A 19,849-nucleotide genomic window follows, 5' to 3' on the forward strand; every position below is an offset into this window, starting at 1 on the left:
GGGCAGGTTATATTTTTAACATTACATGAGGCAAATATTTTGATAGTGGAAATCAACAATATCCAGTTATTTCTCTTTTAAGTAGTGTTGTATTTCAGTACTCCAACTAGAAACTCTTACCAGATTAAACAGTTGAATGTTTTATTGAATAATCGTTTAATACTAGATCATGACCATGACGATATTGGCATCACTGCATCTCTTAAAAATGGCTACTTTTGTTGCTGGGTTGTTGCACAAAGAGTTAGTAAACTGTGCAAATTACATAGTACTTAACAATACTTACAGAATGCTCTAATCCTGGACTGAAAAATATGCTGTTACGTTATCAGACATCTGTGTGTATTACATCTGTGTAAAAACTATAAAAAATATATATATAATAATATAATATAAAAATAAAAAAAAAACCAATAATTTAATATAACCTGTACAGTGACAACGTAACTCAAGTTCATATGTACAGACATGAAAATTTCACTGTATGTTCGGTGAGAGTATGGGAATTTGGTTATATTGGCAACAAATAACAACTGTAAAACTCCCATTATTTATTTATTTTTTTAATACAACTATAGTTTTTATTTTTATTTATTTATTTATTTTTAAATAATTGAGTTCAAATGATTGTCTGTGACAGTATTTTATTTGTTTGGTTGTTTGCTTCATACTGAATCAGATACATTGTTAAAGACTTATACTGCATGTTGTAAACTCGCAGTTGACTTGTTGATAAGGGTTCATTAAGTAGCACACACTGCACTTGATTATTTAATTTTATGAATGTGCTTGAGCAGTGTGTCTACTCTGCCTCTTTCCTAGAAAGCAGTGAGTTATGGTATACTACAATAATGTGCACAATTTCAGACTAAAATGTTGAAGAGTATTTTTATGTAAGTAAACAGTTGTACGTACTCTCTATCTGAAATAACTAGACAGAACCTCAATTTGAGAAGGAGGTTGAATTTCAACAATGACTTGTGTCAAACTTATGCACTAGCTATACACTTAATGGAAAAATTAGGGGCTATTTTATAACAAGAGGAGGTGCCTGTCTGATGACCCCTGTGGGTGGTTTGGGTACTCATGGGCTGGGCTCAATGAGTAACCGTAGTTGTTAAGGATAGCCGGTTGTTGATCAGATCATAAAAGGCCACAGCAACCTTAATGTTGAGGTGTAGGATTCAACAGGAGCTTTGGTGGCTGCAGGTAGGACGAGTGTGGTGGGCCCTATGTGAAGCTCTAATGGATTGGCATATGATATATTAAATTTTATCTTGTGTATGATTATAATTCATCCATTTGTTCCTGGGCTTCCATATGTCTTTACATCTGTTGAGGACTAATTCCCCATTTTATAGAAATTGGTTTTAATTACTTTTGGGTTTTTTTTTTGCAGAGGAAAGACTACACTGCCCTGACGAAATTCCTGCCTCCTAAACATGAGTATGTGTTAGCAGTGCGGATGACGCCTGTACAATGTAAATTGTACAGATACTACCTGGAGCACTTTACAGGTTAAGGCCTTTCTTTCAACCAGAATTATAGTGACATCTACATCCCTTGTCATTCCTTTAATACCACCTCATGTTTCATATTGTTAAGTAAACTTAGGCAGCTTATGAGGTTGTAAAGCAGCTTTGCCTAAGGACCTTTCAAGAGACACTGATACTTGGAGCTTAAAACCCAAATTTGGGTTTTGGAGATGACAGGCTGAAGTTTTCAGCCACTAAATAGGACTCGGGCTCCCCCACCTTTCCCATTTATTGCTGTGTCCCCAGCATACTATTGAATTAAGTGGTTTAGTCATGTTATGGCTTAGGCGCCGCTTGTTCTAAAACGGATCTGCAGCTGGGAGATTGAGTGGCAGCTGGCGTGGCCTATCTGAAAAATTTCCCACGTCCTTTTTCTAATGAAGAGCTTTGGGAGATTTTTCCAGCCGGAGGCTCGTTAGACCAGCGTTCCATTGAGCTTGCTGTGCTACTGCAATGCCGTTATGACTCTGGGTGCAGACCTTTAGGACTGTCAACACTCAAAAGACAACTGGTCTACCCACCTTTGTCCCTAATACTTAGCAGATCCTTAAAAAGACTAACCTGAAATTCTATGGAAAAAAATAAATAATTATGGTGTGTCTACATTTCCTTTTCAATTGAGAAATAAAATTCAATCCATGTCAGTATGGATTAGGCATGTATAATTTTATGATGCTGAAACTCCGGCCAAAATGATCTCTCTTCAGGGTATTACCTCTGTATTAATTTAAGTATTCTGAGAATGTTCAGTGTGGGTTTGGTGGCTGCTTAAACACAACTAAATATGTGGTTGAATAGGCAGAGAAAGTTTCAATTTATGATGAGGCCAGGGCCAAACCACCAAAGGAGTAATGTTTCCACAAAAACTTTGACTTTTAACGTGACCTGTATGCTTATAAGTGTCATAATACCTTCTGGGATGAACTTCCAGTGCATGAAAGCTGTTATTTAACGGAAGTGATTAACCATATATGGAGGCCTAGAGATGTTGGCTTTGTAATTAGTCAAGTTTTTTTACATTCTGACATCAAGCAGTTTAGAAAGTTAAGTCCATGACATTTATTAGCTGATATGATTAGTATGCAAAAAGAAACATAAATAAATGTTGTAAAAGAAAAATTAAGGATGGTGGTACCCTTTCAAAACCAATGTAGTGGACAGAGTTGGCCACCCTTGAGTTGGTGTTGCAAGACATTTATTTGCCGTAAAATATGAAATATTTTTTGTTTTAAATTATTTAGTGAAATGTAAATGAACAACATCCCAATCTGTTATCATCAGCTGCCCTTTAGAAGTGGATATCACATTTTGATTCACATATTGTAAGTGTGGCATGGTGTGGGTGAAGTTTTGCAGGCAGTAAACTGGTTCTTTCCAAGCAGGTGTGGGTTCTGCCTTGGAGGGAAGAAGCCGCGCAGGGACGAAACTCTTCCAGGATTTCCAGATGCTCAGCAGAATCTGGACTCATCCTTGGTGTCTCCAGCTGGACTATATCAGCAAGGAAAACAAGGTAAAGGCATAAAGACATGCAACTGGTGAGGTGCAGACCTCTTTCCCCTCAACAACTCTTAAAACAAACCCCAGGGAACGCTGTAGTTTCCCTCATAGTCATCACTTTCTGGGCACGTCCAGTCATGCCACATACTTAAACTTGTATCAGGAAAGAACAAAGTGATGTAAGTTTTCTTCAGAATTCTATAAGTTTTACTAGAAATGCTGCCTGACAATGATTCAAGACTACTCAGTATTACAACCACAATTACTCATTCAGTCCAGGAACACAATCATTTAGTTGTACAAATACAAAATTTTTGTTGCTTAGTGTTTGATGCTTGAAATGCTCTCAAAATTGGGACTGAAGCAAAATAGGAGCGAAAAGTCTCAAGTTTCTGAATTTGTAATGACTCCCCACTTGTACGAGAATTGTCGAACAGTTGAAAAAGAATATTTGTCACCACAAGGCTACAAAGAATTTGGTCTATTAACAAATCCAGTGAAATCTAGATGTAGAGCACGGCTGTAACCTTCTGTCGAATGTGTGACATTCTAGCTACCAGAGAGTTCTGTATGAAAAACTGTCATTGTTGGTTATCACAGTCCACCACTTTATGAAGATATGCAACGTGAAATACTGTTATACAAGGAGAAAGCAGTACATCACTTCTATGTAACAAAACAACTGAGTTCTCTGGGCTTGAGCTTGTCTCAGATTGGCAAAATGATTGGAAATGTGTGCTTTGTTCAGGCGAGTCCTTGGTCTAGCTTGTTAAGGTGGGGGGATGGACGTAGAGTTCTGGGACAAACATGTCAGCCTGTCATCACTGAAAAGTGCGACTCCAACATCTATCATGTTATAGGGGTTCAGCCATGTTACATGCGTGACTTGTATGTGTGAAAGACCTTTTGCTTTAGTGTCATGTGCTTCCTGATAAGTCAATATTTATTTCAGAAGTACAGTGCCAGTCTTCATACTGCATCTCTCTGTCCCAACCTAAGTCCAAAATGTGTGTACTGAAAAAATGCAATCAAATTACAGCCTTTGCAAGCAAAAGTGGGTGTTTGCTCATCATTTAATACCATTTAATTCAAACAGCATGTTCCAATGCCAGATTGCAAAGAATTTAAGTCTTTGATCATCTCCTGTACTCTGTTTTGTGAAATGATCAATGAAATAGGCTAAAGCTGGACACCAATTTTGAATGAGGTTGATCTATGAGACCTCAGATGGCACTGCATAAAAACTCATGCTACAATTATAAATATAGCATAATGTGGGAGTATTTTTTAAAAATTGTTGTCACTTAAAGCCCACTACTGTTTTGCAGGCATCCACTCCTAAATGTGCTTGTATTTTAAAAAAAATATATTCAAGTTGCTCAGTGAAAACATTGGAAACCTTTTCTTTGTGTGTTTCTTTTAAATATAAATTTAAAGGGCATCAATCACATAATTGGTTTTATTGTGTTCCAAATATTTTTTATTTAAACTTTAATATGTTATTAACAGGGATACTTTGATGAAGATAGCATGGAGGAATTCATTGCATCTGAAACAGAGGAGTCCTCCATGAGTCTGACTTCTGAAGATGAGAAGCCCAAAAAGTCAGCAACTCTCATGTGTTAACTTTACTATTGATTTGGGCTTTCTGTTGTCTACATTCTGACCAACATGATGTTTCTTTAATGCCATGCAGGAAAAAAAAAAGGGGGAGAGGCAGGAGTTCCGACAAATCTGATAGTGATGACGTGGAGGTGATTAAGGAGTGGAATACAAGCTCACGTGGAGGAAACCCAGAAGGCCGCAATAGGGCAGAGCCTGTGGAAGAAGGTGGGCTTGATTATGTGGATGGCATTCTTCATTTGAGTTTGAAATTTGTGGCTTATTTTGTCTAAAAGGTTTGAAAGCTTTTTTTCCTTCCCTAAACTACTATGTAATTAGTGTAATAATATTTAAATATATTATATTTTAAAAATGAATTCAAGTATTTCTCAGGTTCAAGTATTTGTTCAAGATTTACAGATACTCAACCTCTATATTCAATCACCAATTTTCAGCCCTTTTTGCGGGTTTCATTTATGTGTTTTTTCTGTCTGATAGTTCGCCCCAGTAACTCGGGCCCTGGCAGTCCATCTCCTGAATGGTACAAGGAGTTTGTGACTGAAGCAGATGCTGAGATTCTGGATCATTCTGGAAAGATGGTTCTCCTGTTTGAAATTTTGCGTATGGCTGAAGAAGTTGAAGAAAAAGTGTGAGTTGAGCTTGAGTGGATATTTTCCTCCAGTGACTATTATCCAGCAAATTCAAGATCATATCATGATTGATTTGGGATCACTATGGCAGTGGTCATTTAAATGAAGGGTGGTTTGAAATACAGCTTAACTGTTAGCATTATGTTTTCAGGTTGGTTTTCAGTCAATCGCTGATTTCACTTGACCTCATTGAGGATTTTCTAGAGTTAGCAGGCAGAGCCAAAGAGGAGGGAAAAGAATCACCATACAAAGGTAAGCCATTTATTATTTTATCATGATATTTTTAATTACTTATTTCCAGTGTGATATTTTATAATGACATGGAATAACATGCTTTCTTGTCTTGGATGATTGTAAACCTCATGCTGCATATTCATCACTTGGCTTTTTGCTCTGCCACCAAAGCATAGCATGATCTCCTGGGTATCTGTGATTAATTTATATGTGCAGTAGGATATTTTGAAGAAATATTGCCCAGCATGTAATTTTTATGCTCAGTAAACTTCTCTATGGGTTTTTCAGTAGCAAACACCTTGAACTGTTAAAACTGCTGCTTATGCAGTTTCCTAACCTTATTCCAGGATGCATACTCTGTGGCAGCATGTGACATTGACAAGTTTTGTGGCAGCGAGCTGCATGTTGTGTGTGCGCGCCATTTTGTGTTTATTGGAAATACATGTTTAGATTAGGAACTACATGAAACATTCACAGTTGTGGGGGTAAAAAGCATGGTAACTGCTGTTTTAAGCTGTTTATGTCTTGGAACACTGAGTGAGGAAACTTTGTCTCTGGTACTTCATAGTTTCTTGTGATGAATGACCATAAGTAAAAAGGAGCCTAGCGAAATTTAGGAACACATACTTACATGCACATCTGACACAGATCGAAGTTAAAAGCTCTTTCAAACACACCCCTACACACACAGACACGAAGCCTCTGGCATAAGGTCATGTTCCTAATTAAACTCCAGCAGCTGTTTTTGCTTTCATTTTGAAAATGATTAGACCTTGACTTTTTTTTTTTATTCCACAAAAAATGTTTGCTTAAGGCTTTGCAATTTGTAATGAAAAGATCACAGAGGAGTAATTGGAAACATACTGAAATGTTAGTTATGAACATGAACACACACATACACACACAGGCGTAGAAGAAAGCAACAATATTAAAAGCTGAACACGAGTACCCTCCACTCAGCCACCTATCTGTGTGCATACTTTCCCTAAGCACATGAACACAGCAGGCCCAACTGGGACTATCATGCTCCTCCCAACACAACTGGTTCTGTTATGACTGGAGCATGCTTTCTGTGAGAAACTTTAAGAGAAAAGCAGCACAAGTGGATTCATTGGTGCTTTGCGTTATTGCTTATGTAAAGCAATTCTGTAATATTCTACTCTCTTGAAGGTGATGGCAAATGGTTCAGAAACATAGACTACTACCGCCTGGATGGGTCCACTAATGCCACAACCAGGAAGAAATGGGCTGAGGAGTTTAATGACACCAGCAATGTTCGGTAAATAGTATTTCAGCTGCACACCAGCTAACGTTACTCACTTATTCTTTACTTAAAATATTAAGCTTTTCTTTGAAGTCTTTTTTGATAAATGTGTTGCTATTATTATCTAAAAGGAATTAAACTGATCACAGTGGCATCCGATTCTATAGCTGGTTAAAATCATTCAACAACAAAGATATTAACTAATGAGATCAGGTTTTAAAGAATAGGGAAAATGACAAACTGCACTGCAGGTGACTCAGTGTTTAAGCTGAAAACAAGTACAATAAATCTTCAATATTGAAGCCATACTGGCACAGTGAAAGTTATGTCATTATCAAGACCCTTCCTGTTACAGGGGTCGTCTGTTCCTCATCTCTACAAGAGCCGGATCTCTGGGGATTAACCTGGTTGCAGCAAACAGGGTCATTATTTTTGATGCTTCGTGGAACCCATCCTATGATATTCAGAGTATTTTCAGGGTGTACCGCTTTGGCCAAGTGAAGACCGTGTTTGTCTACAGGTTTTTGGCTCAGGTAAGGAATGCAGCACTAAAATTTCTTTGTTCTGTTTGTTATTCAGGTGTGAATTATTTATGGACACATTTTTGGATGTTTCACACTTAACCCGTTTAAAGTGACTTGCTTCAAAAGATAGCAGCAAGATATCAAAAAGGCATTCTTTGTGTTAGCTATGCAGGTTTTGTGCAATTTTCTCCGTGAAGTGGAATTGCACAGGCATTTCTCTGAGGTGCACCATTATTTCAGAATTTCTTTAGCAGTTTTCTGGATGTTATGCCCTAATTGCCTAAACCTTTCCAATAGGGAACTATGGAGGAGAAGATTTATGACAGGCAGGTGACCAAGCAGTCCTTGTCGTTCCGCGTGGTGGACCAACAGCAGATTGAGCGTCACTTCACCATGAATGAACTGACTGAACTGTATACCTTCGAGCCCGACCAGCTGGATGACCCCTCAGAGAAGAAAAGCAAGAGAGCCACGCCCATGTTGCCCAAGGTAAATTGCAATATTTTGGCATTTCCCATGTGCACTGCCAACAAGATGCTGCAGCGCACCTGCAATCATTTGAACAAATATCTTTATCTTATTATCAAGTCACATAAGCTGAATGCTCCATAACCTGTGTTGTGCGTACAGGCTTCCTTTGAACTTTACAGGGGGTGATAAACTCTGTTTACTCATGTGGCCTGGTTCCAGAGCATTTATTGTGCTTTGAGAGGCTTGGGTAACTGGGAGGGCCAATATGATGCTAGTTACACTTTTATTTTTAAATTTTTTTTCTTCTTCCCTGTTCTTGGCACAGGTGTTCTGTCACAGGAGAGAGCCCCTGGAGTTTTTACAAGAACCCATTGGCCTTAGATTGGTTGTCCAGCTGCACACAACAGCAAGCAGCTGCACAGAAATGCCTCTGTTTACACTTATTTACCAAAATGCGTTTATATTGCAGAACTGACGATGGCGGTGAGACTAATTAGAGACAAAGAGCGCAGTGCAGATTCACCAGAATGTGTCCAAAAGCACACAGCTGCACAGATATTTGTCTGTTTACTCTTATTTACCTCAGAGGGTTTATGTTATAAAAAAAAACAATGCAGCCCCCCTGCTGACAACACTTCACATAATTGTCACTTGAATTTTGTTTCTGGAGTTCTCAATTGTTATCTTTTACCTTTACAGTATGGGACTGCATTTTTTTGTGGTTCTTAAAAGGACTGGTCAGAGTTGACTGGAACCCAGCGTTTGCAGAGATTACCACATTTGGCCATATGTACGCCAGAATGCAATAAGTCAGCTGTTATGGATGGAATCTGTTGCCTGTAATAGTATGAGGATGAGTCAGTTATCCCTCAAAGCCTTTAGTCATATCTCTACTTCTCACAGTACCTGAGCCAAGTTTATGGAACAGACAACATTTTTTAAGTTTCACAGACCTGTATCTGTCTTTTTATTTGTTACCCAAAGTAATATTGACACCCCCCTCAACACATACTATAACGTTGCATTGGCAGCCACCCCTACTTCCCCAGTTCACTGCCCTTGGTATTTCTGGGAAATCTACCCCCCCCCCCCACTTTGCAAAAGAACACACATCCTGCCCAGCCAGCTTTCTGCCTCTGAGTCTGTGGCCTGAAGCAGCTCTGGCCTCTCTCCCCCTCACCCAAACAAGCCTACCATCATGAAGGCCATCTGTTAAAGCTGATTCACCACTTTGTCTCTGAAGTTTTCAAAGGAACACTGTAAACTTCTCTACCCCATCTTCTTTTTACCTGATGAATGGTCATTATTCAAAACCCCCTTTAGGATGTCCTTGCACTCCTCACACAAACTAATTGGAGACAAAGGAAGCTAGCCAACTTCCACCATAATGACAAAGAAGTGCACTGAGGCCCAGATGAGAGCCACCCAGCTTGGGGTCTAGATCAGCCTCGGGCTGTGCGGAGGCCCTTTATGGACGTGGGCTCTGGGCTTAAGCTGAGTGACAGTGTTGGGTGGGGCTTTGCCTGTCCTCCTGGTGGTTCATTGGTGGGAAAGTAGTAATTTGCTACTGTTCTAAATTCTCTGGCAACTGGGCCTCATTGAGCAAAGGAACAGGCTTCACTGAGGATAATTAGGTGCAGGAACCAACATTAATAAGCTTCCCCAGATGTTTCTTAGCCAAGCCCTCCACCCCCACTCACACACAAATTTAACGTGTGACCTACAGGGTTTGTTATATCTTCTCACATCAAAGGCTTGCTAGATGATAGCAGAAACAGTCTCATGGGCTTTGAAATATGGTGGAGACTTCTCTGATGGAAGGCTGACATCAGGCACCCTGCCGAATGTGAAGTGCTCAATTTGAGTGATACTTATAATAGGGCAATAGGGTTATGTGTATAATTTGCATGCAGCTGTAGAGTAAGTTTTGACTGGCTAAGGTTAGGTATTACAAATATCTCAAGCCTTCACATTCCACAACCTTCACTCCTGGACCCTTTGGTTTCTATGCTCCATGCACCTGTGTGTCAGAGCAGTGTCTAGTGAAATTTACCTCTGTACGGGGGAGGTCACTGTGTGGGGGTTTTTTTTGTTTTTGTTTTTGTTTTTTCTCTTTCTCTCTTCCCCCTCTCTTGTCTTTCCCCCCTGTCTTCTACATTTGCAGCTTAAGCAACTATATTTGATATAATTAACCAAATTTATCAAATTTTGTTTGATTTTAATTATTATTTATTAAAACATGACACCCTAAAGTTTCATATTCACAAGCAAAAATGCATTTGCCGTAATCACCTTAGTCCCACTGTTTCACCAACCCTCTTTGTACTTCATGCTTCTACTTCCTTTATTTCATTACCCTTATGCAGAGGTTTATAGTGCCAGTAATGAGAGATATAAAACACTGATTATGGGTATGTGTTTCAGTGAGGAGTAATGGGTTCCAAGACTTCAAGAGGTAGGAAATTGGGCTGAAATACCAGTAAATGTACTTATTTGATTTAAATATTAAATGACATGCTTGAGAACCAAACATTGCTGAAGTGCTGCTACTTTAAAAGTTTATATTTTTTTATTTAATCTTAAGTGTGAGTGCTTTGCTTTCCATGTTATAAATATATGCAGTCTGAACAAGTCTTTCTGGCAGATTTTTATTTCACCTGTAATCAGGAGCCACATATTTTTGTTTTAATAGCCTTGGCAAAGACTCTGTTTTGTAGTGTCCTTTTTTTCGTTTTCTTTTCATCCCCTTTAACTTATTATACCTTAAAATATTAATTGATTGGTTTCAAAATCAGTAAGGGATAAAAGAATTCACCAGTAGCTCAAAGACTAGATCTGGGATTGACAGAACTAGCAGGCCAGTTTCTGGCATTCAAATGACACCAACTCAGACAAACAGTGTTCTTGGTTGACAAATAGATGATTTTGTGTGGTGATGTGATGGTTGGATTTTGTAGCTTCTCATGCAAATTTCAGAGGCTCATCAGAATAAATGAATAGAGATACATGAATGAATCTGCCCAACATGTGTGCCTTATATTTGCTCTTATTCTGGTTCCCATTTAATGCAAGCTTATCAGTCTTGAGAGCTCCAGAGTTTTAAAATAAGGGCAGTTCTGCTATTAGCCAGAATTATTTGGTTGACGTTATGTCTCCTTTCTCGAGAGATAAGCTTTTTCTATATTGAATAGCCTACCATCTACACTTTTGGCATCTTACCCAGCAGAATCCATCAGATAATTCAGGAAGCGTTCACTCAAGCGTTTCAGGCCTTGTGAAGTTTGCTGAAGAATATTAGACTAACTCAAAGAGCTCAGTGTTCACATTCAGTGTGCTGCATTATCATCAGGCAGACCATTCACCTGGGACCATCCAAGCCCTGATTCTCACTGGTCTTAAGTACCTCCAAACCATGATCAAAAGCCAACATTTTCCCTTCCCCCTTGAGTTCCTGTGGGACTTCCCTCAGCCATCCCCACCACCCCCAAATATGTTTCTTCTTTCAAGATTTTGCTCACCCTGCCTACCCCTCCCTTTGCTTGGGGGTAAAATGATAGCATTTTCTTAAGCTGTCATTATGCAAGGTTATAACTCCTGTTACGAGCAGTATGACAATACAGGCGTTCTTGTTACGATCATTAGTGGCTCTGCCTGAGATGCACATGTTGGGCAGGTTGTGAAGACAGACTGGACCACCCTGGGAGCTCCAACTCAGAGATTAATCAGGAATCCCAGCATTCTCTGCTCCCCCAGACAGCACTGCTGTCATTCGACCACCCTCTGGCTCTGTGACCCATTTACCAGTTCAGCATTTCAGTGGACAGTGTTCAGTTAAGAAAGCGTTCCGGGTTTCTGCTCTGTATGTGGGATGGAAATTATAGCAGGCAGTGTTTGAAATGTGTTCAGTGGAGATGTAAGCAACAGCTTAATCATCAGATTGCCTTTGCTCTCTGACCTCCCCCCCCACTCCCCTTTACTTTTTAAGGTGAAATAATCTTTTTCTGTGAAGACTTAATAATGTAAACACACCTCGGGATTTTGTTCTCTACATTCCTGTGGAGCCTCTGAGCAATATCTCAGTTCTCAGGCTTGGTAGTGTAGTACGGATGTGGGCTGCCTCAGATGGCAGTATTGGGCCATGTTTAATTAGTTACTCTGGCTTGGCTGGATGTGCAGACATGATTTTTGGCTGTGCAAGGGATGGGCTGGGCTTGCCGTGATTGTACTTGCTTTTGCCACATGTTTTTATTTTCTAGCTATCAAGCCCACTTAGCCAAATTTCTTGATGTGGAAGGATCTGTAACCCTGCAGTCCATTACTTTCTTCTGTCGTAATGTGGAAAGCATGGCAGTGTTATTCTTACCTGTCTGAGCTATGTTATCTTTATGTTTTGTATATCTATAAATAGACCTCACTCTGGTTTATTCTTCATTCCCTTTTCCTCTGAGGATCTAGTTTCGCTCGTTTATTTTCTGTTTATTTGAAACTTTTCCATTGAAGCTCGCAATCAGCTTGTAATTTTGGAACATTGTTTTCTTTTCTAACTTTGATGATGTGTGATTAATTTTGTTTGTAGCCGTAAAATCTTTGTCACTCCTCAATCAGAGGCATAAAGAAGAACAGTTGCTGCTCCGACTGCTTGAGCATAAAAAAGGTGCATGGGGGTGTGTTGTTTCCAGATAGCGAGGGACCATTTAATGCAAAGCAAAAGCAAGACAAAGAAAAGCAAACATTTGCAGCAGAAAGTAATTTAAACCATGTTGTGTGAAAGGACTGGCTGAGAATTCAGTTTTTCTCAGGTATTGTTTTCAATAACAGTGTCGTCTTGGAAACCAAAGTTGCGTGAAAGGCTCTGAATTCATTTTAAATATGTCCACTTCTAAGCGTTCATCTGTCGGCTGTGTATTGTTCAAGCTCCGTTCCGCAAACCAGCTGCTAAATTGCTGTTTGTCATTTCTCATCAGATTAAGTTTTTTTCCCCTCTGATTAGAGTTTTTTGATTTGTTTAAATAAACCAGCATGGAGAGTTTTTCGCTCAATGCCCATGGCCATTCGCTGGTCCTGAAGAGGATTTATTTGCTTTTGATTAACCTGGATAGAGTTGAGCTGATCTAAACAAGACCAACTGCTGTAATGGTGAGAAGCAACCCTAAAAGAGCAGTTTATGTTACCTAGATGCAAGTATGTATGTGCTGCGGTGACCCTTTTACAAAATGCTGACCCATCTGCACTTTTTTTCAACAGGACCCTTTTCTGGCTGAGCTCCTTCACAGCTTTAAAGACCAGATTGTGGGTTACCATGAGCATGATTCCCTGTTGGACCACAAGGAGGAGGAGGCTTTGAGCGAGGAGGAGCGCAAGGCTGCCTGGGCCGAATATGAAGCAGAGAAAAAGGTTTTTCTTTATCTTTCTCTTGCTTCATATATAATTATATGACCAAGCACTGTTTAACCAGTAAACACATTTCTCTTTTGCAAAGTGGTTTAGACAGATACTGTAGGTCTAATGATCTGTACAGTCCTGTAGTCCTGTCTATTTTCATTCTTATCTCCAGATTGAGTGGTAGTGGAGGTGCCCTTTCCCACCCACACAAAGTTATATGTCAGTGGTTAATTAATGACATTTATTTAGTGACTAATTAATGCTTACAGCATTGGATGGTGGCACTACTGTAGTATTGTAATACTGAAGCCTGCCTGCTGTTGTCTTTCACGTTAATGACTGTCATTCCATTCGCTTGGTCCCTACACTCTCATGATCCCGTGTACTCATGTCCCTCTCATCCTATGTGGATATAGTGGAGTAATTGGGTAAGCTGTATTACACCAGGAAAGGTACATTGGTTTGTGTTTGCTATTAGGTGTTCAGAACTGTTTGCTTGTGCAGTTTTTTGGACGGTTTACTGCCTTTTATGCACTACTGTTTAAATATTGCCAAAAATCAAGAGTTTGTATACTGACATACATATAGCACTCCACAACTTACATTGTGGCTTCACAGTCCTTCTGAGTGAATCTGGTGGATTAGTGAGGTTGGATTCTCTTTTGAATACTTTGAACTATGTGAGGCTCTGGAGTTTTCCTTTTTTATGATAGATTAATGAAATTCAGGCCGTGTGTGTGTGTGTGTGTGTGTGTGTGTTAATCAGCAAATGAGATTTAGTTTATCCAATTGGGTTTGCCTAATTTATTAATGTCATATTATTTATTAAAAAATCATCTGGCAAGGTTAGGTTGTCCAAAGTTGTGTTTGGCCAAACGTTCAACAGTGACCGATGCTGTATTTTGATATCACGATCAAGGGAGAATAGCCCTTGGTTCTATGTATATATCTTGCTGGGTAAACTGAAAGACAGGGTTTAGATTGTCCCACGGTGTGTACTGAGGGCCAGCTGTGTTCCACGCTGACCTCTCCAGCACCACCGCCGCCACTGCAGCACACCTGCTCCGACCAGGTCTGACAAACCGGACGCTTCACTGAGGAGTGTGTTTATGAGAGGCGCACACCAAAGTGCCGATTACAGGGCAGCAGTGGCGCGCATCTGCTGCAGGAGCTCATTTACGCACAAACACAGCCGTCCTTCTGACCTTTTGGCGAGTCAGAGCACTGTTTAGAATGATCATGCAAACACAGCTTGAGCAGAAGCTGGGCAGGTGAGGGGTTCACACGCCCGCCTTTTCCAGAGTACATTCTGAGCCGGTGATTGCTGTCTGCTGGCTGCAGCGGAAGGCTTGAGAGCTATTGTTAGCCACATCTGAGGGCAGACACATTAGTCAAGTGGAAAATGAAGTCAGAATGAGTGCTGCCTTCAGGACAAAATTACATATTTACAAAAGAGTGAATCACTTTCAATTATAAATCAATGCTTCTATGTCTTTGTTCAAACAGCAAGGATATTTGAGTCTGATTTTTAAACTGGTGTGTCCACTTAAAGTTTGGAGAGATTGTAGTATGTTTTTAGTGTACCTCTGGTCAAATTACATGGTTTATTTATTTATTTATTTTATGAAAATAGGTACATGGTCTTTACTGGGACCACTCTTTTACACATTTTAAGGGATGTGATCTATATTTTCTGAAGTTCTTTTTACTTATGCAATATATATATATATATATATGATTTATCTTTTCAGATAAACTCAAAGCAAATAATTATAAACTATGCACCACTGTTGGCAGAATGTTATTTATTTGTTTCCTGTAGAGGATATTCTTTAACTTGGAAAATAATCAAAACAGGACATGTAACATGGGTATCCAAACCCTCCAAATGTATCAGTCTCAAATTTCAGTTGGCAGTTTGATTGTCATTGTAATGATCCATGTAATATCTGGTCATAGTGTCATGGTACTATATCCTAACGTTAATTAACTTAAATTTAGCTTGATCTGTGGAAGGTGTCAGGTTGCACACTGCAGAACCGCAGTGTTTGAATTTGGTTTTCCTGTATGGTTTTCTTGTTCTAACTGTGTAGGATTTTTGTGTATTACAGGGTCTCTCTGTGCGCTTCAATCAACCAGCTTACTCTCATATGGGCATTGGTAAAGCATCAAATGCCTACTTCCCCTTCAACGTGGCTGCCTTAACCTCCATGAGTAACCAACAGCTAGAGGTCAGTAACAAGCACCCCATGAATTTCTGCATTCCTCAACTGCACAGCTAATTGTGACCTCTGGCGTCTGACAGTTGGTGGCAGATCTGTGTGTACATTCTATATTTGTTAATGTATGTCAGCCACTGCCACTGTCCTAAAATAGTCAGACCCCAAAATAAATGTTTTTCAATAACTTTACCCTTTACCCAAGTGTATTCATCGAGTCAGCATTGTGCACATTTTTTGTAAGCTTTTGAGAGATTTTTTAATGTTTTTTTTCATGGGAGGACAATGTCACTGAATTTTATTGTCTCTATATGTGTAATCAGGATTGACTGATGCATTTCTCCCCCCTCTTCATTTCATGTTAAAGGAGCTGATTAACCAGGGCCGGCAGAAGGTGGTGGAGGCCACAAATGCTCTGAAGTCTTTGCCCAGGGAGCCACTGGAGGACATCATTGGGCAAGTGGTGAGTGATGGGGAGGGAACAGGAGAAAAGGCAAAAGCAGCCTCCCTACAGGGAACAAGTTTGTCAGTAGAGGCAGCCCTGGAACCATGCCAAGGCCAGTTGTTGCAAACAGCGTTTCCTATTGGAGCATACACGGAAAATATCTGCAAAATTAAGGGCTATTATGATTCTCTTTTAAAATGTCCATGTTAAAGGATGCTTTTGTTTTAAACATCCTGATTAGAAACGGTTAGAACAGTATGGAAAATGCAAATGAGAAACAAGGCAGTGGTTTCTGAACGTTTTGTCTGGACAGCTCTATACAACCTTTACTACCATTGAACACATTTCACAACAAAAAAGTTGGGATGAGTGGCTATCAGTTAAAACATTACTGTGCCAAAAAGAACTTCATTTTAACCATCTCCAGAAGTGCTTTCTAATTCTCTGGGATTTGAGGCATCTATGATGGACCCTCTCACAGATTATTGCACAAATCTTTGTCCATTTATTAATAAAAAATAAAAATACAATGTGTGCTCTGAACCGAAGAAGCTTAGATGCATCAAAACGGTTCCGGAAACATGTCCAAATGCCAGTGTCTGTCCTGCTATGGGCTGGCGACAAAGGTGGGGTAAACATAATTTTTATTCTTTTAGTCCCCAGTTTTTTAGCGCTTGTAAAATAACTTCAAAACTTTGTTGCCTCCACTTTTTAAATATTACAAGCATCAAAATTTAAACAATTGTTTATTTGAAACAGAAGCCGTGAAATATGTGCTGTTGTATTTTATTCTGTTTAATATAGGTCAAAGATATTTTTCCCAAACTTTTAAAAATATATTTTTTAATTTATTTATTTTCATCCCATTCCCAATTTTTCTTATTTGGGATTGTACAACTAGATTATGGATTGCTCTACCATCTGTTCTTAGAAATATCTGGATAAGGCTAAAGTCTTGTCTCGGCCATCTGTGTGTTTTAAGGCTAGGCCTTGCAAAAGGAATGTGTCGGCAGTATTGAAGATGCGGTTTTTATATTTAGATGTGCCCTGAATACGGTTCATGTCAGAAGCAGAATGTGCAATGGCTGGTGTAACTATGCGTGTTGCAGGTGTGCCCAGAGTAACAGGTGCTTTTCTGTTTGGCAGTGGAAAGAGAATCCTGACCTGACAGAGACCCAGGTGCAGGGCATGGCACTGGGCAGACAGGCCAGCATTGAGATGGAGCTAAAACACAGAGAGGCTGTTTACCGAGATGTTCTCAACAAGCAGCAAACGGTATGACAGTCTTTTAGTGTAATCTTTTTCTGTCCATGTCTGCCTTTTTCATCATGCAGATTTAAACTGTATTGATTTACCTATTTTCATCCTATATCGGGTGTTGTCAGTGACTATTGGTGCCTGATTTTGAAAACTGCTTTGTAAGGGTTTTCTTTGTTTGTTTTATATATTTGCTTCCATTGTTAACATAATGGGTTATTTCTATTTTTCTTGATTCAGATCAGAATTTAATCCAAGGCTAGTCCTTATAGTAGGCTTAGAGTTAGGGTTTTATGTAGGCGTTTAATGTGAGGCTGAGTGTTATGATTATTATTTATTTCAATGCAAGTTGGAATCTACAAATCATTTACACTAGACCATCTAAATTGTAGTGGATTTTCTAGGGAGAAGCAGATTCCATTTTGAGGTACAGATCTTTAAATTATACACAGTAAACAAATATTTAGAGATTTGAGAACCCAATCATTTTGTCAGCCTTCCCCGTTTTATTTTTTTCAGTTAAATGTCTGCATTACGTTGGCCAGCACAAACTCTAGGATTAAAATGTAATTCTACAGCCAGCAAAGATGTGACCTTTCATATTGCTTTCTAGGGAGTTCTTAACTGATTTTGCACGTTTCTTTTATTTCTTCCACAGCTGATGATGTATGTGCAGAAGGTGATTGCCAACCGCAAGGTTCAGGAGCAGCAGCTAGCCATGGCCAGACAGGGTCTGCTGATGAACCAGTTGGCCTTTCAGAACGGCATTGCCGGGGGCATGAGTCAGATGGAGCTCTTGGGGTTGTACCAGCAGCTGGGTGGCCTCCAGGGCCTGCCAACCTCCCAGCTAAGCAAGAGCCCAGGGCCCTCAAAGGGCCTGTAGACCAACAGCGCAACGTTGGACACTTTATTATTATTATTATTTTTTTTTGGTCCAGCACTGGACTGGGCTGATATCACAAGAGCCTGCTTGGACCTTCTCCTGCCCCTCCTCCAGCACAAATGTACAAGTCTGGATTAGATATCTGGAGGACATTACAAAAGGGTTTTTGGCAGTGTAGTTTGTAATTGTGTGTATATATAGCCTTAATGTTACTCAAGTTTACTTATTTTTATTTTTTTTCTTCACACATTTAAGACCTTCTCCAAATGCTTTTAAGCATTGCATTGTTCTTTTCCCCTTAAATAAGGGCTGTGCATTTATTTGATTTTTTTTTTCTTTTATACAGAACAAGAAAAAAAAAATAACTGAACCTCTGTGGGACCATAGTGTTGATCATTACATATTGGTATGTTATAAAATATCTAGAAGAATCTATCTGAATGGATTCATCATTAATATCTAATAGTGGATGGTCAGTGGTGCTGTGAATCCCAGTGCTCCGGAGGCACTGTTATCCACAACTTAAAGAATAAATAAAATAAATTAATTAAAATAAAAGGTGCGGTGATGGCCTTGCATCAACTAAATTTGTTTTCAAATACACCAAGACCCCTCCCCCCCTTTTCTATATGCTTTTAGGCTTTTACACTTGTTGTTGCTTATCATATAATGGAATGCCTGTGTTGTTTAAACTGCTTGCCGGATTCCCCTGGACTTTTGTAACCTCTGATTTCTTGTTGTAAAGTGTTGCCTAGCATAGTGTTGTAAGTATTGTTCATCTGTTTCATTCCACTGTTTTTAGCCTGGGCTCTTGCCTTACTGAGGCTGGTCGTGTTTTTCTGTAATTTAAAAACAACTTCGAACGGTTAGGCTGCAGGTATCTGGTAATGCTAACTAACCACATTAGGCTGGCCGTCAGGCTACATGTATTCTACTTTTGGCACATTTCTGCTTCGGAGGCTAAACTGGCGTAGATGTTTTTAATTGGAGACTAAGCTCCCTCATTTGCACAGGGTGTATTTCAGAAATGTAGAGGAACTTTTCTCCCTCCCAAGAATGTTCTCATGTGAGCAAATACACCAACATGTTTTGCCATTAATCTGATCTGCTATTTACTAGAATAAGTATTTAATATTACATTTAAATAAAGTGACCAAAAGGGTGATTTGCATTTAGTTCTATTGTGTTCTGTGCTTTTGTTTGCATTTTTTTTTCAGTGTTTTTTTGATTCACTGGTGGCCAAGACATAATTCTTGGCTGCATGTATTACATGGATGCTGTAGATGTGACGATCGGTTCATGTCTTCATGGGTTCATCAGGTCAGTTAGCAACTCTTCACCAGTAGTTTAATTTCACTGGAGTGAGTTGTTTATAAATCCTCTATTGTTTTTGCTTTATTAAGTGGCTTGTTACATAGAGAAGCAGCATGTTGTCTTGCCTCATAGAATATTTAAAGGAACACTTGGTAGTGTTTAAAAATTATGATGCTTCACTCACTTGTAATGGAGAGAATAAAGTCTGTGCAGCTGTAGGCGGAGCCCGGGAGCCAAATAAAAATACCAAAACTTACCTAGTGTTCCTTTAAAATCCACCTGCGTTCTGTGACCTTCAGACAACTGTTAATCACTTCACAATTGCAAATGCCCCTTCCGCTTTCATTTGAGACATTTCTTACCAACATCCCCTCTCATACCCACACCACCAAAAAGCAAACTTGTGCCAGGAGAAGAAAAACTCACAATGCATTTGTTGAAATTTTGCTCCCACGTTTCTGTCCATATCATCACTTGTCAGCATTTGCTGAACATCGCTTCTGGCCACCAGGCAGCTGTTCCCCCTCGTCTGCTTCTCCCTCTTTCAACTCCAATTCTGTTCACAAGCTTCC

At 39.5% G+C, this 19,849-nt stretch overlaps 1 protein-coding gene across 2 annotated transcripts in view; it reads left to right on the forward strand.

Moving 5' to 3' along the window:
- The window catches only part of atrx (ATRX chromatin remodeler), a 39,804-nt gene extending 20,361 nt beyond the window's left edge, over positions 1-19,443 (forward strand). For both annotated transcript variants that reach the window (XM_066648442.1, XM_066648443.1), the window contains exons 22-35: positions 1,400-1,517; positions 2,918-3,045; positions 4,542-4,636; positions 4,729-4,862; positions 5,133-5,283; positions 5,436-5,536; positions 6,689-6,797; positions 7,138-7,315; positions 7,604-7,795; positions 13,022-13,171; positions 15,271-15,390; positions 15,746-15,841; positions 16,970-17,098; positions 17,739-19,443. In XM_066648442.1, the coding sequence (XP_066504539.1) occupies positions 1,400-1,517; positions 2,918-3,045; positions 4,542-4,636; positions 4,729-4,862; positions 5,133-5,283; positions 5,436-5,536; positions 6,689-6,797; positions 7,138-7,315; positions 7,604-7,795; positions 13,022-13,171; positions 15,271-15,390; positions 15,746-15,841; positions 16,970-17,098; positions 17,739-17,963 (1,926 nt within the window). In that variant the 3' untranslated portion in view covers positions 17,964-19,443. The remainder of the gene's footprint in view (positions 1-1,399; positions 1,518-2,917; positions 3,046-4,541; positions 4,637-4,728; positions 4,863-5,132; positions 5,284-5,435; positions 5,537-6,688; positions 6,798-7,137; positions 7,316-7,603; positions 7,796-13,021; positions 13,172-15,270; positions 15,391-15,745; positions 15,842-16,969; positions 17,099-17,738) is intronic.
- Positions 19,444-19,849: the final 406 nt, after the last annotated feature.

The sequence above is a fragment of the Hoplias malabaricus genome, chromosome 17, assembly GCF_029633855.1.
Source record: "Hoplias malabaricus isolate fHopMal1 chromosome 17, fHopMal1.hap1, whole genome shotgun sequence".
Lineage (NCBI taxonomy): Eukaryota > Metazoa > Chordata > Actinopteri > Characiformes > Erythrinidae > Hoplias > Hoplias malabaricus.